Source organism: Eschrichtius robustus, chromosome 10 (genome assembly GCF_028021215.1).
Source record: "Eschrichtius robustus isolate mEscRob2 chromosome 10, mEscRob2.pri, whole genome shotgun sequence".
NCBI classification, from domain to species: Eukaryota; Metazoa; Chordata; class Mammalia; order Artiodactyla; family Eschrichtiidae; genus Eschrichtius; species Eschrichtius robustus.
In genome coordinates this window covers 34,671,991-34,696,030 of record NC_090833.1, presented here as the reverse complement: position 1 = coordinate 34,696,030, position 24,040 = coordinate 34,671,991, and the positions used below count along the sequence as shown (strand labels likewise).

The 24,040-nt window shown below is 45.1% G+C and overlaps 1 protein-coding gene across 4 annotated transcripts in view; it reads left to right on the top strand.

Annotated features, from left to right (window-relative positions):
• The window catches only part of LOC137769950 (stimulated by retinoic acid gene 6 protein-like), an 80,207-nt gene that overhangs the window by 32,044 nt on the left and 24,123 nt on the right, over positions 1-24,040 (top strand). For 2 of the 4 annotated variants that reach the window (XM_068552154.1, XM_068552152.1), the window contains exons 2-6: positions 13,702-13,777; positions 15,537-15,637; positions 18,333-18,463; positions 22,012-22,132; positions 23,716-23,761. The exons of 1 other annotated variant lie outside the window; for it this stretch is intronic. In XM_068552154.1, coding sequence (XP_068408255.1) covers positions 13,742-13,777; positions 15,537-15,637; positions 18,333-18,463; positions 22,012-22,132; positions 23,716-23,761 — 435 coding nt within the window. In that variant the 5' untranslated portion in view covers positions 13,702-13,741. Of the gene's footprint in view, positions 1-12,858; positions 12,925-13,701; positions 13,778-15,536; positions 15,638-18,332; positions 18,464-22,011; positions 22,133-23,715; positions 23,762-24,040 lie in introns of those variants that run through there. One more of the 4 variants, XM_068552153.1, reaches the window with a different exon arrangement.

Here is a 24,040-nt window from a genome sequence, read left to right as displayed (position 1 = left end):
AAAAGCATCAGAGTAAAACAGTAACTTCTGTAAATGACAAAGACTTAAAAATGGCCATGGTTAAAGATCTGATTAGAGTTCATTACAATGCGATTGACAAAGAAATTTGGTTACCTCTGTAACAGACAACATTCTAGTTATTATTAAGGTAATTACTAGAATTATGACTGATTAACATTATACCAGACATTTCAGAAGTTTAGGAATTTCATACAATTTCTGGAATGCTTATATACCTATACAAATACAACATAAAGAAGGCTTAGTATTACGTCTTATTTGACAACGCTTCCCATGTAATTTCACATATCAGTAAGCCTCTATCTCTCTGTTTTTCAGGAGAAAAGGTCTTTTGAGTTGTTCCAGGGGCCCTCTGGAAAATCCCAATATTACTTCCATGTCAAAAAGACTTTAGTTAGAGTTTGATTTGGTGAAGTTTGTCAAAAATATCAAAAAGTTTGGACACTTGACTAAATAAGGATCACACTATGAAACAATACATAGTTGTCTATTTAACCAAAGCGACAATAAAAGATTTTAAAGGCAAATAGAGATTGTTACACAGTTGTGAGCAAAACTTATCTCTTTTAATATTGAGATGATTCAGTTCTCTTAAATAATCAAAGACCTGATTAAGACAACATGAAGCACAGGAAATTATTTTGATAAAACACCGAATCTTTGCTTTCTAGGCAGATAACTTAAGAGGTAAAGAAAAACCTTTCACAACTTCTTATCAGGAGAAGACCAATAGTCCAATAGAACTTTGTCCTTTTAACAGATGAAAGAAAATCAAGTTCCAGTTTTATATAAGTACACTATTGATATTAAGGCTTATTTTAAATACCCTTATAATAACAATTCAATTTTTGCCAGCTTGATTACACAACGTAAAATTCTCTTTCTCTCCCCCTTCAACTTTCTATATACATTTAGTTTATCCTTTATTTTCCATCTTCCCATTCTGAAATAACCAGCTTTACTTTAGGACAAAATCACTTTCATTTCCTTCAACAGAAATGCATCTCCATACATCATATCTTTTCTTAGGTAAAAATATATCTTACTTTTCTTGCATACAGAGTTGTTTCCCATATTATTTCTGGTAGCTTTAATTACATATATTAATTAGAATTCTTAACCCTTAGCAACCTTAACTTCTAGTGAAAACTAAGAAGTGAGCTATTGTGAACTGTTACACCAGAATTCCATAGACTGGCAAATTTATGACTACATTTCATAATTTTGAAGCATACACTTTTTCATAGTATAATCTTTCAATGGGGCACAAAATACATTTACTAATAAACCCAAATATCTTTAGTTTCTCTGTAATAAGAAGATAAGAGTCAGTAAACCTATGTTCAGTAGTTAATGTTTCACTGTTTCATCTTATTCGGAAATGATCTAGATATTCAGTGAGATTCCATTATTTAACTTAGCTTAGCAAAACTTTAAGGTTTCAAGTTACCAAAAAGATTTTAGTAGCTATTTTTAATTAGAATACCATACACATATTTATTGCTGGAAAGTTCACCTAAAAACTCTTATCCCACTTACATCTATCTACATCACTTCCTCCCAACAATTATGTTTAGACTATTCACAAAAACCTAACGAGACATTAGACAAAGTCAGGCATCATCCCAAGCTATTTTCCTTGCTGACCAATTTTGCAACAGAGATAATGTTATCTATGTATTTATGAGAGTTTTAGAATACCCAATCCTTACAAACACGTGTCCTTCAACCCAAATAAATAGAGCTCTTTATACATTAATTTCGACAATACCATCTAGAGGTAGAGAAATATCACATCTCTACAACATACATGTATAAACATACATCAACATACAGACAGATGCAAACAAGACCTTATAACTATTGTTCTAAAATTTTAGCCATGAGACACATACAATAATACAAAACTCACTAGCTTATGAAAGAACAGTTGAATTCAAACTTTGTTTTGGCAGTTGTCACCTGCTCAGATGGCTAAAGCTTTTTACTAACATTTGTGGGAGGACATTTAAGAGTTTTCATTAGTCCGATTTCCACATAGTTCCTTCTCTTCTGCTTCTGATGAGAAACTTCTCCCTAAAGTTTGCTTTTCAAAGAATGGTTCTTAGGTCCCAGAGAAGATGAACGTAGAAAATCTACATCAAGAAGGCACAGAGAAAGTACTCAAGTTTTCTCAAGGGAGTTTTGGGGTATATTTGCCTATTATTAGAGGTCTAGAGTAATTACTATTTAAAATTGTCCTTCTTTTTCTTAAGTGCAGTACAACTCTGTTTCTGAAATCCCAATATCTACAAGCATTTTAAGATGAAAAGGGGAGATTTGGGGATTAATAAGGCTAGGTGGACTTTGAATTGTTTCTAGAGCCACATTTCCGGTTTTGTAGAGATTTGCAAGACAAAGACAATTGTTTTCTGTTTCAGAGAATTGGGCTGTAACCTGAATATCAAGAGACTGACCCACCCATCCAACTAAACTTGCTGCTTTGTATAAGGGTGATTTCCTACTAAGATGGAGATCAAAAGATTTCTACATTAGAGAGCTTCAGGGCTTAATAGACTGAAAAAGTCTAAGGTGTTCTAAACAAAGGCCTTATTTCTGAGTGCATATTCAACCTTGGACCAATTCACCTTAGGGGGGAAAGCCTCTACAATTGCTCTATCAGCCTCTGAATATCAGCCTCTATTGAACCATTTCTGAGTCACTTGTAGGAGGGCCTGGGAGAAATTCTGGCTGTCTGATTCCTCTGTGAGGGGGTTTTTTCCCAGGGGCCCGCCTGGCTTGTCTGATAACTATGGTATAATCATGGGTGGGAAGAATACCCCTTAACAGCCAATCTAGGTCCCTGTGAGTGGGGCTGTGAATGGTCACTGATCTTTCCAACTCCTCTCTTAGTTTGGTAGGATCTTCTGAAAGTAGAGGTAAAAGGGCTTTGTAATTGAGAAGATCTGCATTTACTTCACCTCTCTAAAGCTTTATCCTTGAAGTTGGAATAATAGTCCATGCTGCATAGGTTGTGAAAAGACTGAGATAATAACTGTAAAGACCATACATAGCCCAATGTCCAGCATGTGATAAACCTTCAATGAACGATAGCTATTATTGTTAATTTATTAAGTGAGAAGAAATGAAAATGAATGTTGCTTTCTTGGACAGTTAAGAATGGTAGGGAGCAGAAAATGGGCTTTTGCCTTCTTCAATCACCAATTTTTTGCATGGTAACTCTGTCTGAAGTTGTCAGATAGGCGTGAAAACACTCCCATACACTCCCTCCGAAAGGAGGGTACCTACCAGGTGCAGACCATTCCTCTCAGTACAGTAAGCTCAAAATGAATGGGCAAGGTCAAGGCAAAGGAAAATAAACAGAGATCTGGACACACAGAGGAGTAAACAGAGAGGCCCTGGGAGAAGATGGAATAAAGACAGGCCAGACACAAAAGGTCAGTCAATATCTCATCTTAAAATTAGCACCTGTGGGAACTTCCCTGGTGGTCCAGTGGTTAAGACTCCACCCTTCCAACGCAGGGGGCGCAGTTTGGATCCCTGGTCCGGGAACTAAGATCCCACATGCTGAGCGGTGCAAAAAAAAAAAAAAATTAGCACCTGTGTTTGAGTCCCACTGTGGACAAGTGACAGGCTCCCTCTGACCTGTGCTCTCCGAGGATCCAGTGAGACCTTGGGGATGAGAGTGCTTTATAAACTGTAAAGCACTGGTATTTCCCGCAGTGCCCTGCTCAGAACAGGGGAAGGTCTCGCAGCCCCTGTGCCCTGGGGGAGAGCTCTGTTCCCAACTTGACTGAGCTGATTCTGTCTCTCTGAGTCAGTTAACCAGGTGGTGGTGGAGCCAAGGCACCCAGCCAGGGTGTCCAGCTCTTTGGTACTGTGGCTCCTGTGTCTCTCCGTAACGCCAGTGTCCGCCCCCCCATCCCCCGGCAGGGGCCCCAGGGTCTGCTGGGGGCCGGGCTGCTGCTTGGAATCCTCCACTCCCACCTCGTGGAATAACGTCTGTGGGAGGGAGTTGTAGGGAAGGTGGAAGCAGGCCTGAGAACCAGCAAGCATGGTGCTTCCCAGTTAACAAAGTACCATTCATACCCATTCTCTAATGATCTAGGGAAGTAGATCACACCCATTCTACAGATGAAGCAACCAAGACTTCAGGAGGAGAAATGGTTCACCCCAGGTCGCAAGGTCTCTGACTCCAAATCCCAGGCTTTTCCTCTGGGCAGATCTGAGGACCCACATAGGCATGAAAACCCACCTATACACACTGTCTGGTGGAGGTTACCAACCAGAGCCGAGAATTCCTACCTTTAAAGCAAGGTCCAAATGGGTGGGAGTAGTCAAGGCAAAGAAGCAGAAAACAGATTTGGACACACAGAGAAGACAGAGGCCCTGGGGAAAAAATGGAATCAGAAAAGGGTATCAATGTGTGTTTCATTATAGAACTTCCCCTGATTCTCAGAGAGTCACTGAAAGTGACAGACAGGGACAAACCAATAGGCAATAAGAGAGAGAAGCACAGAAAGACACATGGAACTTTCTGGGAAGGCTGTCAGAGGCAAGCCTGAGGGGGATGGAGGAGCTGGGAAGAAAACAGAAGGGACCGTCAGCAAGGTGGCAGCGTATGTGGGTTTTGTGATAGTCGTGGACTTTATTTTATTTTAAACTTTTTATTATGGATGTGTACATATTTATACAAGAGAAGAGAGAATAATATAAAGAACCCCCTATTCCCATCACCCAGCTCCAACAATTGTCAACACATGGGCAGTCCCCTGGACACCCCTGCCCACTCCCCCTCCTCAGACAGCCTGTCATTTCCTCATGGATTTCATCTTGAGGGAGTTTGCTTTCCCCGACACCATTCTTAAAGCTGTGCGTGCACCAATGACCTGCACACACATCCACTCTCAAATCTTCACAAGCCCCCGCAATTCTCATGTCTTTGTGCCGAAAGAACTCACGCTGCCCTGGCTGTAGGAACAGAAAAATTCATTGAGGAGTCATGGAGGGTGACAGCTGGCAATTACTTACGTAGTCATCCACATTGCCAGGGTTCAAGTCCTGGCTCCACTGCTCACTGGCTGGGTGAGCTTGGACGAGTTTCCTCATCTTCTGGAGCCTCAGTTTTCTCATCTGTGAAATAGGGTGATGATAGTACCTCTCACAGGCCTGTTGTGAAGCTGAAATTAGTTAATAAAAGCATAACCCTTAAGGTATAGCTTGGTGCACAGTAGGCCCTTGAGAAACATTAGCTTTCCATCCATCCATTTAGGAAACATTAGTGGGCACCTGCTGTTGCCACATGTTGGGCCAGGAGCTGTGCACATGAGAAGAATGAGGAAGGCCCCTGCCCCCTAGGATCTCCCCATCCAGTGGGGGACACAGACACATGAAAAGACTTTTCCACACAGTGGGCTGACTGCTGTGACTGTGGGCTGAGTCCCAAGCAGTCCAACCTTCTCAGTTTACAAGTGACCAAACTGAGACCACGGGGCCCCCTGAGCCTAAGGAGCCACAGCACTTAGCAGCAGAGCTGGGTGGCCTCAAAATGGTTTTTCCTGGCCAGGCACCTTTATGTGAGCGCCTCAGAGGAAGCTGGTGGCTCTGGAGGACAGCGGGGCCAATCTGGGCAAGGGTGCTCTGGGCCCCCCTGCCTGCAGTGTGGAGCAGGACACTGGTCACAGGGCCAGGTATGTGCAGTGCTCTGGCTACTGGTTAACCAGCTGAAGGACTTCAGTCCACTGTGTGGTCAGGGGCCCAGGGCAGGGGAGTCCCGGACACCCCCTCACCTAGCAGGAGGCCAGGGATGCCAGGCCAGCTGCCCATGACGTGCACTGGATTGGGGCTGGGGAGGCGCTCAGTCTGGAGAGGGCTGACCCCAGATGCTCCAGGGGCAGAGGAGCAGATGGGGTCTGGCATCTGAGGAAGTAGAAACAGCCAGTGAGAGTCCCCTTTCAACCCAATGAAAGAAAATCCTTTTCTTTGGTCCAAAAGCAGGAAATGGATGGGAAAGATCAATACTGACTGAGCACTGGACTCTCATTGTATCTAATCCTCACGGCAGCCTGTGAGGGAGTATTAGATCCATTTTCAGGCTGAGAAGAGTAAGGCCCAGAGAGGGGCAGGGCCCCTCTACGGGCACACAGCTAATGATTGGTGGAGTGGGGCTCACTCCCAGGTCCAGCACTTTTCCCTCTGGCCCCCCTTACTCGGTGAGATGGAAGGGGCGACTTGGAGGATTCCCACCACTGGAGGTGCCCAGATGAGGCTTCGTGGCTGCCCATGTGTGGAGGGCTGGAGGCAGGTCCTGGGGGCATTCAAACCACCCATGGCCTTGGGTTCCAGAGCCTTTGAGTGACAAGGCAGGAGTCTGTGAGTCCGTGGCCAGGGGTGGACCGGAGTGTCTCACATCACGGGTGTGGACAGGGTGCAGCTCAGCCGTGTGCTTGCCCAGCACGCAGAGTACACAGATGTTTCCCTCTCTCCCGCCCACCTTCCTCCCCTTCCTTCTCCCCTCTTCACTCATTCATTCAGCACTTGCTTGGATTTGTTATGTACCTTGTCCCTAGTCAGAAGCTGGGGGTGGGGTGGGGTGGGGGATGGTAGGAGTTCAAAGTGGAATGAAGCATGTTTCTTGCTTATGAAAAGCCCAGTCTGAAAGTGAGAGATTAAGCATGAAAAATGCACCTGTAGCAGGAATCAGAAGTGATGAGCACCAGAGAGCACCGCAGGCTAAGTCTGGGGGAGGGTGGAGTGTCCTTTCCAGGTGACTCCGGCCTCAGGGGGATGAGCAAAGAGGCTGGTGCAACAGTTCCAGACAAGTGATAGGGCCTGAGCTAAAGAGTTTCCAAATGACCTTACCTGCTGTCTATCCATCAGAACAAGGTCTGGTATTCGGGAACCCTGCAGTGCGAAGACCAATACTTGCTGAAGGTGTCAGGCGTCAGAGGCCTTCAGGGGTGCACAGCCCCGACCCTAGCAGTCACCTCATAGTCAAGTCTTTTTTTTCCAAGCAGCTGGTTGACACCCATTAGTGGGTTGTAAAATTAATTTCGTGTTTACGGCCAGCATTTTACAAAATGGGATGGAAGAGAACAAAATGAATAGAATTGAATTGCATTAAAGTTACCAGAGATCATATTAATGGTATTGTTTTATGAAAATTTGTTTTGCATACATGTATCTGAACTGGGTCATGGCTATAATGTATATTTGACTTGTAGTCAAAAAACTTAAAAACACTGATTTGGTCCAACCTCCTCATTTTGCAGAGCTTTGGGAGAAGAGGGTAGGGTGGGGCACTGGCCCCCTCCTGTGTTCTCTCTACTAAACTTGTCTTTCCCCTAAAGCATAGTTTATATTGACCTAGGTCTCCAAACTCAGCCATCCTCATTATTCCTGACCACTCCCAGAACTAGTGTCCCATCTGCCCAGTGGTGTGCCAGGAAATGTGTAGTAACTGGCTCCCTGAAAAAAGTATGCATATACGTACATAAGCTTAATATGAATTGTGCTGTTAGAATAGATTATCACACAAAATTTACAGATAATAAAATATACAATGATCTTTCTTGCAGATTGCACAGAGCCAATTAAATCTCAAAGAATGCTTTCATTGATTTTTGCCAAATTCTTGTGTCTGTAGCCAACCTGCCATTGACCCGTGAGGATATTTTCGACATGAATGTTGGTTGATATTTTTATTGACATTAATGAGTAACACAAATGTGAAACAATGGAGACAAAGTATAAGTCGGAACTTCACTCATTTGTCAATGTCAGTTGCCAGAAACTATTTTTTGGATGAATGGGATAAGAGTTTTAAATTCTAGAAGATTATTTCCTCTTTTTTTTTTTTGCTATTCACAATGTAATGGCTACAAACATATGTTTAAATTTAATCTGCCTTGTTAACATTTTCTCTGTCACTTTCTAGACAGTCTGCAGAACAGTAAATCAAAGCCTGATTTGTAGTGTTCACCCATTTCCCTGGTATAAATATTCCCAGCATGGCTAATTTCAAGCTAACAACATGATGTTGCTGACATGGAGATGTGAAGAGAGGCACGGTAGTGGCACAGACCATAACATAGAGTTTTCATGGTGCAGATATAACAGATGTAAATAACCTCTAGAGAATAAATCATAGCAAAACGTAGCAAAATAATTAGGAAGTGATGGGTTTTGAGGCTTTACTACCTTCCTTTTAAATAACTTATTTAATTATACATTTGTATAATTTAATTTTTACCAATGGTGGTGTTTAATAACCGGCTTGCAAAATTCCTGATAACGTGACAGTCCCAAACTGGTACAAGCCAGCCTGAGCACACTATTACATCTACCTCCGACCCCAAGGCAGGACTGTGGGGAGGCTGTGTGTTAGAGGATTGATGGGATTCACAAAGGCAGGCCAGGGCTGGCCCAGAATCAGACACCCCAGCACACAGGCTACTGCATTGCTGGAGGCATCACATGGATGGGCACGTGTGCACACACACACACACACACACACACTGCACACACCTCTTCCTCCTTCCCAACCCTTCTCTGCGCTCAGAAGTGGGAACCAGGTCAGGGTCCCGCTCACTGAGCTCCTTGAGCTGGACCTGAAGTAGTCCTGGGCTTCGTGATGTTTTCTGCTCACTGGCCCTCTCTGGGCCTCAGCTTCCTGAGGGAAGTTCCCATGGAATTTAACAGACATGCCCTTATCCTGTCTGTGCCAGGTGCTGGGCTGGACTTGGGATCAGAGATGAGTCAGCCATAGCCTGGAAGGTCAGCGAATGCTTGGAGCTCCAAGGGGCCACGTGAGCCAGCAGTGGGGGCTGGGAGGATGGTGACATGCAGGGGTGCCTGGCTCCCAGCCTCACCTCCTCCTGGGCAAGTTAGGTAACCTCTCGTGGCTTCAGTTCCTCATTATGAAAAGGAGGTAATACAGTCTACCTCACAGGATTCCTGTAAAGATTAAATAAGGTAATATAAAATAGCAGGATTCCTAGGACATAGTGACACACAATAAAGTGACATTAATCAATAAAAGGTATTATCATATGTTTAACTTATGACTATAATTTATTTATTTTATTTATTTATTTTTGGCTGAGTTGGGTCTTTGTTGCTGTGCGCGGGCTTTCTCTAGTTGTGGTGAGCGGGGGCTACTCTTCGTTGCGGTGCGCGGGTTTCTCACTGCGGTGGCTTCTCTTGTTGCGGAGCACAGGCTCTGGCACGCGGGCTTCAGGAGTTGTGGCTCACGGGCTCTGGCGCGCATGCTCAGTAGTTGTGGCGCACGGGCGTAGTTGCTCCGCGGCTTGTGGGATCTTCCCGGACCAGAGCTCAAACCCGTGTCCCCTGCGTTGGCAGGCAGATTCTTAACCACTGCGCCACCAGGGAAGCCCTAACTTGTGACTATAAAGTGATAATGTTAGGGCCAAAGGAATCAGGACTGCGGGAGCACAGAGACACCCCACCAAGGTCATGAGGCAATCAGCGTGGGGATATTGGAGAAAGGAGTTGGGAACGCAGACGACCCTTGCTCTAGATGCACCAGCTGTGTGTCCTTGCTTGTTTCGCCCTCATAGCTTTTTATTTTCAATATTTTTTAAATAATGAAATATTTGTAATTTATACCCTATCACAGAACAAATCTTGCATGTTTTCACTTTACGCTGATTCCTGGGTAACTTCCCTTCAGAATGGTGTTTTATTGCTTTGGCATAAAATCCAGTCTTTTCCCTGATTACAAAAGCAAGCCATTCATTCATTCGACATGTGTTTATTGCTGTCTACTTTGTGTCAAACACTGTTCTGAGCAGCTATCAAGTAATACATCTGTGTACTACCCTTGGGAAATTCAAGAAAATCATTAAAAAAAAAGTAGAATGAATGCAAATCTTACAACCCAGAGATGACCACTCTTCACAACTTGGGATCATATTGTTTTATAATTTTTTTTTTCACTTAACCGTGTATCATAAACACAGTTCCAAGCTATCATCAGTGGAAATCGGATTTTCTACATTTGGGGGTGCTGTTTTGCTGCTGCCCTGCAAAAGCCGTTCACCCCTCGACAGATCTGCCCCTCCAGCCCTGGACCCACTAGGAAGCAGTATGAGTCTCAGAGACCAAGAAGGGGGTCTCAGTGGCCTTCTAACTTGGATTGACTCCAGTGCCTGCTTCATCTATTCACTGCTGGAGTGAAAGCATAGCTATGGACCCCTTATTTAGAGAGCTACACTCTCTACTCTCCCTGAGCTCACCTGTTTCTAGCTGCTGCCAGACTAACTCTCAGCTCTGCCCTCCAAGCAAAAGACCGGCTCAGCAGCGAATCTGTGTAGGCAGAGTCACCCTGATGAAAGGGTTCTGTGGGTCTGTGTATCCTAACATTAGAAATTGCCTTTCTTTATTAAATGAATTCCGTTTCCTTTATTGATTAAATGAAGAAATCAAGTTTAGTCCGATCCCATTTTTGCTTGAAACTACAGGTTATAAACACACATAATTATGGAAGGAGAAAGGGCTTTTAGTTACTACTTTATACATTTGTAAGTATTTTGAATGTTTTACGATGAACCTATATTACATTTAAAATGTTATACACACATATGAGGGAGGGAGGGAGGCAGGAAGAGTGAGAATCTTAGCATTCTATTACCTGAATTCAGGCACCTCTCTGATTATTTCCGTAGTGTATATTTTTTAGAAGTAGAATTCCTAGAAATGGAATTGCTGTATTTAAAGGTTCTTGGTATATATTGCAAAGTTAATCCTCAGAATGGTTATACCTCCTTACACTTCTGATTACCAGCAAATGAATACCAACTTGTCTTAACCTTCACTAATGCTGGGTAGCAGCGGTCCCCAGCCTTTTTTGGCACCAGGGACCGGTTTCATGGAAGACAGTTTTTCCACGGAAGCGGGTTGGTGGTGGGGGGGGGAGCGGGGAATGGTTCAGGCGGTAATGCGAGCGATGGAGAGCGATGGGGAGCGGCAGATGAAGCTTTGCCCGGTCGCCCGCTGCTCACCTCCTGCTGTGCGGCCCGGGTTTGTAACAGGCTGTGGACCAGCACAGGTCCATGCCCAGGCCTTGGGGACCCCTGCTGGGTGGTATTGTTAATAATTCCCACTTCAATAGATAAGACAGCATTTCATCTTAATTTCTCCTTTCATTACTAGTTGAAATTTTAAGAATTTATTGAATGTTTGTATTTCTTCTTTGTTGGTGGCTTAATATTCTTTGGACAGTTTTGTTCTTGTGGTGTTTCAATTGTAGTCTTTATTTCATTTTTTTCTCTTCCTGTATTTGCTGGAGTGATTGAATTTTCATTCCTTCATATACACTTCTTAATACATTGATTTACTTTCTATTTATATCCTTTTAGTAGCTAACTGTGGATTTTTAACATACTTACTTAGAATTATATTTTACTTATGAAGCCCAGAAAGAGAAAGCAGGTTTCTACATCATCTTTCTAAACATGACAAGAACTTGGTCATCATTTCACTTCCCTTTGTATCTGCACCTGTTCCTACCCACCTCTCCCTTCTTCCATGTGGGGTATCATCTGGTATTTCAACTCCAAATTGGCATTTCAAACATTTTATTTCACAATAATTACCTAGATATTTAACAATACATTTTCCTAATTTCTCTGTTATTCCTCTTAAATTCTTCCCCTTCCTCCTAGATTTACTTGAGAATTTCCTCCCAATATTTCTTTCAGTGAAGGTCTTTTTGAGTCTTCGTGTTTCTAAAAATGTTTGTATATATGTGTATATATTTAAAGTCCTGTGCTCAGGAATAATGGGAAGTTTTGCTAATTACTTTCTGTGGCTTTTTGCACCCTTCTACTTCCTCCTAGGTTCATTCTTCTTGTAGAGAATTTCCTCTACTCCTTATCTCAGAGAGGTTCTGTATTAACTTCATTTCCTTAGGAGTAAGCTCCTCTATCTGTTGAATTTTTGGCTCCCTTTGGTGGTGTAATCTTTCCTCATGTTTGATGTTTCTGGGATGGGTGCTTGTCTTTGTGCTGGAGCTTCCACTGGGATATTTGTTTGGGGGTGGGTGACAGCTGCTGCCACAGCTAGTACTAAGGCGTGCTTTCAGTGCAGCGGGATGGAGGTAAGATGTACCGCTCGATGGGGTACCTCAGCAGCTGATCTACATCCAAAGCACCCGGTCCTTCCCAGGTGCCACCTGTGATCTGGAGCACTGCCTTTCTCTCTGTGACCCATGTATACTACTCCCAGAGAGGTTAACCCCATTGTCCCTGGTCGGTCAGCAGGGTGGGAGGACTCTTGGGTCTCTCTGAGACCCCAACTCATCATTCTGTGGTCTGTCGGCAGCCCCCGCCTGCATCAGCCTCTTGCATATGAGTGTAGAGCACTTTTCTGTGGTCACAGCCTGTAGCTGTGCTGGCTGATGCTTTTTCTCTTTGATCTAGTCCTAACTGCTCTCCATCATTCAGCATCTTCTAGTAGTTTCTGTGTCCCTGATAGATTCCCTTCTTGTTTTCAAATATGGCTATTTTTTTTCTTTCTTAAAAAAAAAAATCTTTTCTGCTATTTTGAGGGTTTCTGTAGAACGAGGAGACTGATGTATGTGCTCAGTTTACTTTCCTAAAAACAGAATTCTAAATTTTATAGTTCTATCACATTTCCAACAGCATGAGTCACCCTCATCTCCCCCCACCACTTCTAGGTTGTCTCATTCCTATGTTTAGACATCACCGTGGAGTACTGGAATTTTAAAAAATTTCAGGGAAGTATGCCATGCTCATGGATTCCCAGAGGAATGCTCTTCCCTGAGACTTCTGGGAAAAGTGGGAGCTGACCGGGAAGGAAGCCCGAGGGATGGCCAGATGGATGCTGCAGGAGTGAGGCACAGAGTGAGCAAGGATCTGGAGGGTGAGCGTGTGCTGAGGTGGTGCAGTGCAAGTCAGAGCAGCGATAGCGAAGTGTGGCGGGAGCCCAGAAGGGAGCAGGTCCCTTTCAAAGAGAGGCCAGGAAACTGCTGTCATGTGTTTCAGACACGAGACCCCAGCAGCCTTGTCCTGCAGACTCTGAGGTCTGGAGAGGACAGAGTCCACAGTCTGTCGTCCAGATGACCGCTGTCCTGCCCCAATAGCCCAGCAGTGAATCAGAGTGAGCAGATGCTTCTTGACCTCTGGCTACGAAAAACTATGTCCAAAGGCTGGTTTCCTGTGAAGTTACTGAAGCTTAAGTCTCAGGGGCCCTCACTTGCACAGGACCCTACCAAGGCTCTAGGAGGGTGGGAGGCACCTTGCTTAAGTGTTTACATGGTGATATATTTTCCTTAAAATATGAAAAGATAAGATATTTTTGTAGTTTTGTTTGAAAAGGACATCCAAATAATATAAGCTTTGGGCGCCAAGGAACCTGAATCTGTCCATGACTATGTCATCAAGAAAAGAAGGAGTTAGATCCAGTTAGTAGGGCAGTTGTATAGATAATTAAGCTGGAGAAAGAGATATGAAAGAAGATAATCCACTTAGGGAAGACACATCACAGGTGAGTGGCACTGACTCAGAAACTGAAGTTAAAAAAGATCAGATGATCTCAGTGGGCTACAAGCCAGATTCCTGACAGTGACGCTCAAGGCTGAAGGGTCAATGACTGCAGCAGTGACAGATGATGTGAATGTGTGTTTCGGTTGTTTTTCAGGACCAGGCAGCTAAATGGCACTTGTGCCAGCTCGGTGGACATGGAGCTCTTCCTCCATTACTCCCTCATCCCATCAGTAAGTGAAGGCAGGGGAGGGTGGAGGAGGGAAGAGAAGGGGAGCTGGGCTGCTCCCATACACAGTCTCCCAAAGGGATCTGAATAGGTCGGCAGAGACTTGCTCTCTTACATTATGCACTAAAAACACAGGCAGCAGAAGGCTTTGAAGGTCCCAAGAGTCAGGGGCACTGACTTTTAGGGGAGTCAAAAAAGGTTTTTCTGAGGAAGCAGTGCTGGAGCTGAGGTCTGTTGGAAGATGTAATGAAGAACATTTCAGACAGAAGGGAGAGCACGTGCAAAGGCTCCGTGGCGGGCAGGAGCATGGAGAGTGTGAGAAGCTGAGAAGGCTGGCGTGGCTGGAGTGGGGAATTGAGGTGGAGGTGTCTGGGGAGGTGGGCAGGGCCAGGCCGTGTATGAAGGAGTTTTGTCTTTGTTCTAAATACAGTGGGAAGTAGTGGAGTGTTTCTGGCCCAAGGATGGTGTGATCAGATGTATGTGTTGAAATATCACTCTGTTTGCAAGTGGGGATCAGGTTGGAGGCAGGTAAGAGAGGAGGCAGGAAGACCAGTTAGGAGATGGTTGCAGGGGTCCAGGTGAGGTGATTTTACATCATCCTAGATGATGGTGGTCACCTCCAGATGTTCAAGGGGTAAAAGCAGTAGAACCTGGTAATGGGTTGGATAGAGAGATGAGGGAGAGAGAGAGGTTGAGGATGACTCTTGGGTTTGTAATTTGCACAGCTGGAAGGATGGTGGTATCTGCCATTCACTTGTTAAGGAAAATTAGAGGGGATCGAAGTTTGGTGTGGATGAAGGAACAGGGCAGGGAGGAAAATCATGAGTTCCATTTAAGACATACTGAATTTGAGAAGTGTTCAACACATCAAAAAGAAATGCCAGCTATGTAGCTGAACATACGATTCTGGACCAAGGCTGGGCTGGAGATTCAAGTTTGTGAGCCTTGTGTGTATTTGGTGGCCATTGAAAGTGTGGACATGGATGGGATCACCGAGGAAGAGAGGATGGGGCAGTAAGAGGAGTGGTCCTTGGACTGAACCATGAGGAGCTCCACATCTGGTGGTTGGGTAAAGAATGATGCAGCAAAGGAGACTGAGAATTACTGGAAGAAAACCAGAAAAGTGTGGCTGATAGAAGCATAGGGAAGAGAGTATTTCTAAGAGGAGGAAGAGGTCAACACTGAATGCTGTTGTGAGGTCAAGCAGATTTGGGCTTAATGTTTACATTTGGATTGAGCAACAAGGTGGTAATTAGTGACTTTGGCCAGAACTGCTTCCGTGGAGTATGGGAGTAGAAGCCATGTTAGGGGGTCAAAGAGCAAGTGAGAGGTGAGGAAATGGAGACAGCAAGTGTAGATAATTCTCAGGAATTTTCTGGTAAAAGGAGAAAAGGGGCATCAAGTATAGGAGAATATGACTGAATCCACAGGAATAAAAAGCAAAGAAGGATTTGCAACCTGAAAGTTATTACCCATTTTTTACAGATGAGGACCCCGAGGTTCAGAGAAGTTAAGTCTCCCTCCCAGCCAGTGTGTGGGAGAGACTGTATTTGAACCCATGTCTGTTCAGAGCAACACAAAGGAAAGCTCAGTACAAAACATTCTGGAAGCTCAACGGTGCATGCAGCCAGCTCTCCCAAGTCTGGAGTTTGAGTCCTAGACATTCTGAGTGCTTTGCTCACCCGCACTCTCTCCTTCAGCGAGGGCACCGAGGGGCTGAGGATGAACGTTCCCTCTGACAAACTCATCTTCTCTTTCTATAGCTTTTCATCATTTTGGTCTTGTCCCTTCTCCAAAGACGAGAGCACCATAGACAGAGAGATGACGCTTCTTACCTCCTGGGGAACCGCTTCAGAATGATCATGTGAGTTGAGCCAAGGTCCATCACTACAGCTTGGGGTACTCTGTGTTTGGGACCGACACCATTTGTAAGACTAGGCTAACCACCAGTTACCTCCCCATCCACCTCTACCCCACCATGGACAGCCCTGCCCCTCCCTGCCCCAGTCCACCCAAGGCCCAGAGAGTTCAGAATTGGCTTCCAAGCTATTGCACCCTCAGCACCCAGGGCTGCCCAGAAGTGCTTAAAACAACTCAAGGAGGCTCGGCTAACTATGGGAAAGGCCTTCCCACACTCAGCACCATGGCTACCCCAAGAAGCAGGGGGGAGAGAGTTCCCTGTCACTGGTGGCAGCAAGCCTCCTTGTTGGAATGGAGGCATGAGACATGCCCCAGGAGAGCCCGCTGGACCAGGGAGCTTTCAGGGCCTTTCCGACTCTGCCATTCTGAATCTCTGCTCCCTTTATCACATTTTTCCTTGAGTTCTAATTGTTCATCTCTCTGCCTCATCACCCTCTAATTAATAATAATGATGATGATGATGTAATTAGCATTTATTGCATACTGTCTCTGGCCCAGGCACTGAGCCATCTGCTTTGCTTACACTACTAGGATGGACCCCAGCATGGTGGAGGTTGTTATCCTCATGTAGTGGATGAGCTAGCTCAGGCTCAGAGAAGTTGAGTCACTTGCCCAAGGCCACAGAACTACCAAGTGACAAGAGCTTTAACCCAGGTCTGGTTGCTTTTGGCTGTGATACTCCCAGTGTCATAACCTGAGAAGACTCAAGGATGTGAACACACTCAGGTCTCAACCTTGGGCTCTGGAGAAGGGAGAGGAAGCCAGGATGTCAGGATGGAGTCTAAGGGTGATCTGACCTTTGCGGTGAGAGAAATCCAACAACAATGTCCATATACCATATACCAGCCCAGAGTAGCAAACATTCTGGATACCACCCATTAGAGGAGTCAGCCCCTCCCAAACTGCCAGGTCTAAGCCACATTGGCTGAGGCACAGAGAGAGACTGAGGCTGGTGGATAAAGAAGATCTTCAGACTTTGCCCTGGGCATTTGGCATGTAGGGCCTGGTGCAGGACTTTTCAAGTAAGACCGCTATATGGATCATGTTAAACTGCTTTGAATTCAATTAATAATGGCACAGTTTTCTTGCTCTCTGGCCACTTTCTTATGAAAAGCCCTGCTTTCCTGAGTAGTTTTAGCTTACCGTCTTCACCCATTAGTAACCCTTCGCATGTGCATGACACTCCACAGTTTATAAAGCAGGTCTTCATTTGCCATCCACAGTGTCTCTGTGATATGAGCAGAGCAGGGGTGTCATCTCTGTTTTAAAGATAGGGAGACTGAGTCCCACATAGCGCTTAAGTACTACAGGTGGGATTGATTAGAATTCAAAGCAGTTCAACAAAGTGCGTGTCCACGAACGTGCAGTGAGCAGCTACTCTTCTCAAGGTCCTGTGCTAGGTCCCACTCCAGAGGAGTTTATAGTTCACTAAACAAGTGATAAGAAAAGCATGGACATGAACTTAGCGCTGAGGGGACCCAAGCAAGGCAGCAAGTAGGTGTGTGCCTGATTGGGAGTGGGTTGTCAGGGACGTTTCTGAGAGGGGTGCTCCCTGAGTTGTGCCTTGAAGATGAAGACGAGCCAGCCAAATGGAACAGGAAGGTGGGGTCCAGATCCTGACTCCCAAGTCCCCACCTGCAGTACCCTTCCCTTCCTGCCACCTTGAGTTTTCATTAAGCCCGCTTCAAATGGCACTCCAGTGGGGAAAGCCTTTTCTCTTTGTCTCAAATGCAATTGCTTTCTCTCATGTAGACAAAGCTCTTTTGGTTAGAGGAAACAGATATCCACTGAAGCTTGTTTGCATAAAAGGGAAAGAAAGGACTTTTTATAAAGTTACAGAGATCTCACAGAAACTGGCAAGGTTGGCCTCATGGGAACTAGAGCTCTTGAGATGGGTGTCTCTGGGAGACGGATTCTATTTTTGCCTCCTTGTGTCACTGGGGTCCCTTCAGCACCATTTTACCATTTTCCTCTCTGCCATCTGACTTTATCATCGGACTTAAGGATCTCTGCTTCCCCCAAACGTCGGCAAGACTCAATTTGGCATGACTTTCCGGAACAGAATTTTTACAACTGACTGGCTCCTGTCCTCAGAATCACAAATCCAAGATACAAGGCCAGGCACGGTGATTGGCCCATCCAAAGTCAGGTGACCATCTGACCACCCATAGTCCAATCAGCTGTGGCCAGGAGGTGTGATCACATGCCACCAGCATAGCCAGTGATACCCAAACCTTCCCGGGATATTGGAAAGGAGGACTCTTGTAGACCATGTAGGTGCAGGGCAGGTTCCCCCAACCTGTCTGGCACATACTCTTTGTTTTGGTTTCTCAAGTCATACTGCTTGTGTCTCTCATAGATGAAATTCATCCCATTTTGCTTGTTGTCATGACTGCTGGTGTCCTTGCTTATGTTCCCCAGACTTGGAGCTTCTCCAGGGCAAGGATTTTGTCTTCCTCACTTTGGTACCCTGAATCTATGCCTAGCCCCCAAATTGGCACAGAGGGCCTCAGGATATGTCAGTTGAAATAAATAGTTTACTACTCAATAATCCCTCCCCAGAGTGGGATTGATACTTTGGAAATGAACTGTGGGAAGGAGCCAGTTCTGGCCTCACGAGTTGTTTCTCTTATTCACAGACCTCTGGACTTCGTAGGCACTTTTCGTAACCGATGGTCCTATGGAGTAGCCTTTGGGGCTACAGCCAATAAGGTCATGTTCTTATTCTCAGAAGGCTACCAGCCCCTGCAAGTCCCACAATGGGCCCAAGGTACGTGCGCTGCCTCATACCTGCTGGGAGTTTTGCCGTGGAAATTCTTACTCTTGGAGACTGCATGGCAGGGGTTCTCTGGGATCAGGGGATAAACTTTGTTGAACTGTCAATGTTCTTCTTAGCTTGTTACTTGCCCAAGGTCAATGCCAAGCCCACAAAGTCTCAAGCTTTTTTGTGGGGGTTTTCTCCCAGTTAGATTCAAAGGTTTTTTAGACATAGTAGAACAAAGTCTCAGAAAATAGGTTCACTGTCACCAACCCTAGATATCTCTCCTGAGTCATAGCCATGACTGCCTTCTTGATATCAGTTAGCCCTCAGATGCTTCCTCAGGGAACAATGTTTACTTCTCTGGCCATTGATCTGAGGCCTCTTTGTTCCCCGTGCCCTGTGCTCTCCCTGCAGGTTCAACCATCCCTAATCCAGTGACTCCCAAACATCTCCTGTCCAGCTTGGTTCTCTCTCCTGGGTTCCAAGCCTATATGAGCAAATGCCTACAACATCTCCTTAGTTTTTAGGAGTTTTTAATGCAAATTAAAACCAAAATGATGCATCTCTTAGAAGTGTACAAGTTAAGCTTTGGCAAATGTTTACATCTTTGGAATCATCACCACAATCATGATAATGAACCCCAGAAGTTAACTTTTTCCCATTTGTACTCTCTCCTTCCCACCCCATCCAGTCACCACCCCCATCCCCAGGCAATTATGCAAATGGAATCATACAGAATGCAATTGGGGTTTTTATTGGGGGGAGAGGGTCTGTTTTCTTTCACACAACATAGTTGTTTTGAGATTCATACATGTTTAGCATGTATCAGAAATCATTCCTTTTTCATTTCTGAATAGTGTTCCACCGTATGGAGAGACCACAGTTTGTTTATCCATTCACCTGTTGATAGACATTTGATTTATTTTCAGTTTTTGGCTGTTACAAATAAAGCTGCTGTAAGCATTATAAGTCTTTGTATGTTTCCATTTTTCTTGGGTAAATACCTTTGAATGGAATGTCTGGATTATTAAGATCATGTAGTAGATTATACTTTTAAAGAAACTGTCAGACTGTTTTCCAAAATGATGGTTCCGTTTAATTGTAGATTACCACCTTCAGTGTATGAGAGTTCAAGTTTCTCTATGTCCTTGACAACACATGGTCAGTCTTTTTAATTTTAGCCATTCTAAGAGGCATGTTGTGGTATCTCACTGCGGTTTCAGTTTGCAGTTTTGTAATGAGTGTTGTTGTTGAGCATATTTTCATGTGCTTATCTGCTATCACTGTACCTTCTTTGGTAAAGCGTTTGTTCAAATTATTTGCCTATTTTAAAACATTGAGGATTTTTTGTTTTCTTCTTATTGAGTTTTGAGAGTTCTTTATATACTCTGTATATAAGTCCTTTATCAGATGTATAAATTGCAAATACTTTTCCCCAGTCTGTTGCTTGTATTTTTATTCTACCAACAGTTTCTTTTGAAGCGCTGACATTTTAAATTTTGATGAAATCTAATTTTTTCATATTTTCTTTTATGGATCATGCGTATGATGTCATATAAGAAATCTTTGCCTAAGCTAAGTCACTTAGATTTTCTTCTTTGTGTTTTCTAGAAGTTTTATAGTCTCACAGTGTTTGCATTTAGGTCTATGGTACATTTTGAGTTAATTTTTTTGAATATAGTGTGAGGTGTGGATTGAATTCCTCTTTTTTTTTTTTTTTTTTTGCCTTTGGCTATCCATTTGTTCCAGCACTGTTGTTGTTACAAAAACCTGTCCTTTGCCCACTACATCGCCTTTGCACCTTTGTTGAAAATCAGTCGGCTACACATGTGTATGGGTCTATTTCTGGACTGTCCATTGTGTTCCATTGACCTGCAATATGTGAAGGTTCCAATTTCTCCACATCCTAGCCAATGCTTGTTATTTTCATTTTTTTTTTTTAAATTATAGCCATCTTAGTAGGTGTGAAGTTGTATCTGATTGTTGTCTTGATTTGCGTTTCCGTGAAGACTAATTGATGTTGAGCATCTGGCTGGATGAGAATATTGTTTCTTGCTTCATGGCTGAAGCGTTCCTCTTCTGTTTTTACAGAATGATTATATATATGTACCCTCATTACAACCTCATATTTTCTGAGTTGGCTTCTTCCTTCCACTTTTGTCTGGACCCACTACTACCCAGTTCCTAATGTTCTTACCTTCTCATTTAGGATTCTCACTGCCAGCAGTTTCTCTTTCATGTGGGGCTTGTGCTGGGAGGGGACTTGGATATTTAGTATAATGAGCTCATGGACCCTGATGGCTCCAGCATCCTCAGACCTACTAACACCTTACTAAGGTCTGCTGATTCTCACCTATGAATCAAGGCCATCAGCACTGTGCCCAGTTTCAGCTGTTATTTCAGCTTCAATTTCCTGTGAATATCTGCTGGCAATTTTGGGTTCTTCTGTTCTTGGAATTTCAAAGATCCTATTGTCTTCCCTCTGCTTCCTCTTAATCAGATGTTGATATCAAATGGGTCCTGTCACTTAGATTTGTTGTAGATGTTTGTTTTTGGTTTTGCTGTCTTCACTGCTCTGTCTGCTTTCATGGTTGGGGGAATTCATATAAATTTAAAAATTATGCTGTTGCAGCTTCTAACCTCACAGCAATTATTCCTTTTATATGGTCCTTACCTGCCAGTCCTCCACTATTCACATTTACACAAGTACTGACCACCTCAACCAACCATCTCCCATCCTTTGAGTGACAAATGTCCTTCCTTCCCTCCTTCTCTCCATCCTACAAACTCCCACTTATATTTCATGGCCTTGCTAAATGTCACCACCTCCAGGATGCCTTCTCTGATACCCAGACCCCAGGTGAGGTCCATGACTTCCTCTTTTTGTCCTCACAGCAGGTTGAATATGCCTCTATTAGCGTACGTATCACATCGTTTACTTTCCTCCCGGTCTTCCCTATTGGACTGTAAGCATCTCAAAGCAAGAACTTTGCTCATTCCCCCTATGTCCTTGGTGCCTGACCCACAACCCAACTCAAAGTAGACACTCAGGAAAGGTCACCTTGCCCAATTACATTTTAGTGGATCCTGTTAGACCATCTCAGAGCTAGTCAGTGGCAGCATTAATATTATTATTGCCTTATGGATGAAATGCACAATAATTTACAAGAGGTTTTAGAACACAGTACATCACTGCTGTCTGTGTTGCTGTGGTACACTTTATGGTGCTTTACTCTCAGTGATTTTTGTTTGTTCATTTATGTGGTATGTTTCTGCCCATCATACTGTGAGCTAATCAAGGGCAGGGACCAAGTCTTCTTCATCTCAATAGTTAGCCCAGTGCCTGACATGGAAGAAGTACCAGGAAGGGCCTGTTGCTTGAATGCGTGAAAGATATATCTGCATTCCTCCTTGTACTAATCTGGGGCTTGTCCACTCATCTCCTTAAGTCCTGAGGTCTGTGACTGCAAGTCACATGAAACCCCATAGCTGCCCTGGGTCTCCCCTGAGCCCGTGAGAAGAGGAACTCACGTCATCTCTGGCCCTGTCTCTCCCAGCCTTTGTGCTTCTGATCGGAGGCATCGAAGTCGGCCTGTCCCACTTCCCCTTCTTTGCTTGCCTCTCGTCGGAGTTCCGGCTGGTCAGCTCCATCCTGGGCTTCAGCTACTCTCTGATCTGGTAAGATGGACTCTGCGTGCCTGGCCTCCTGCAGTTCCTTTGGCCATGGCTGGACTCTGGACAAGGGGCTGGAGGTGACCTGAGAGCTCTCTTTGGAGGGCACCTTGCCCAGAACCGAGGCCCAGGGCGGGTGGGCGGAGTGACTGGTCCAAGGCCCACCGCAGCCCCTCCTTGGAAACTGCACTTGAGGCTTCAGAAGGTCGGGCCTGCATTCTGTCTGCTCCACAGGAGGCCGCTCATGATTAGAATATTCCCGGAAGTCAGGGTTGTAGAAAAATTCGTTTCTGTCAACTGCCATCAGTCCCATGGTTAGAAGCAGGAGTCCCATTTGGGTGCTGCTTCTCCTTGCTGTCGCTGCTTCCCTGGGAGCCCAGGAGAAAGTGCAGGTGCCCCAGCTGGGCGTTCAGTGCTGTCACAGTCTGGCCTCTCCCCATCTCTCCATGCCTGACAGTCTCTAGCACACACCTCCAGTCATGCAAGACTCCTATATTCCTTTCTCCGTCCACTTATTCATTCAGCAGACATCCCACTGTGAGCCAGGGAAAACACTGGGGGACAGGACAGACCCTCATGGAACATGTGTTCTGGCCTCTTTGTCTGCATATTGCTCTTCCCTGTGTGGATCATCTTCCCCCACTTGGCCCAGCGATAGATACATGCTTATCCTTCGTGGATCGTAGCCCTCAGATGTGGGACCTTTCTGACCCTCCTCTTGAGCTCTGTGCCCTCAGCGCTGACACCGGACTGGCCCAGAGCTGGCCCTGGGGAATATTTTCTGGCTGAATAATCCCATGAACACTTCTACTCACCAGCCCTGAAACTCATTTCATTGCCTGCATCCCCCTTACCGGGCCGGCTTCCCCACTACAGCATTTTCTGTGGGGCAGGGGACCCAGGCCCATTGTGTGAACCAGCGCAGAGGGCTCACAAGCAAATGATACCCCGATGGCTACAATTCCAGAGTTTGTAAGTGGCTTGCTTTTTAAAAATTAGAAGAGAGGGTATTCAGGGTTAGACGTGGAATAATATCATCTTAACAGCCGCTGCCAGACTTTTTGAGCAGGAGAGGAAAGGGTGGTCAGAACCACTTAGCAGCTGGGGCACCTTGGGAGTATGACCAGGAATGTGTGTCCAGCCGGGAGAAAACGTTGAGGCTTATTCCTCAGGGCAGTGTTTACAGACAGGGCATGTCCCGTCAGAAAGAGCCTTGGTCCCAGAGTCAGGACACCTGGGTCTTCGTCCTGGCTCTGGGTGTGACTCTGGAGAAATCCCTTCCCCTCTCTGGGCTTCAGTCTCCCCACCTGAGTGATGAGGGGAGAAAGTAGGAGACCTCTCAGAGTCTTCCTGCTCTGCCGTTGTGGATCCCAGGATTATGTCCTCAGTGAGGATGTGTTAAATGAATTCAGTGTGCATGTACCTAGGCACAAGCTGTATGCCTGATCTGGGTGGGATGTACTGGGAACCAGTCCTCCCAAGAAGGATTCAGAGGGGAGGTAACTCCAGGCAGGTGGTATCTGAGCTGTTTTCACAGGGGCTGTGCTGGGAAGGACCCCAGGACCCCAACCCTGGTTTCTGTCCTGCAGGTTTGCTGTCACCATCCTTCACATCACACAGTGTCCCCATGGGCAGGTGAGTCCCCGCTGAGCTGTGTTTAGAGTATTCAGTCCTATCACCATGGCCAACTCGCTGTGTGACCTGGGACAAGCCTTTGCCACTCTGGGCCTCAGCTTCCTCGTGTGGGTGAAAGGGGAGTTGGAGCCATTCATGATGCTTCCATTTGTAGAGCATCTTGTGTTCATCAGGTGTCATTCACAGGAGATGTTCTCTCAGTTGATGCTCATAGCGGCCCCTCAAGGGAGGGGAGCTCTTAGCAAACCTGTTTACAGGTGAGGAAACTGAGGCACAAGT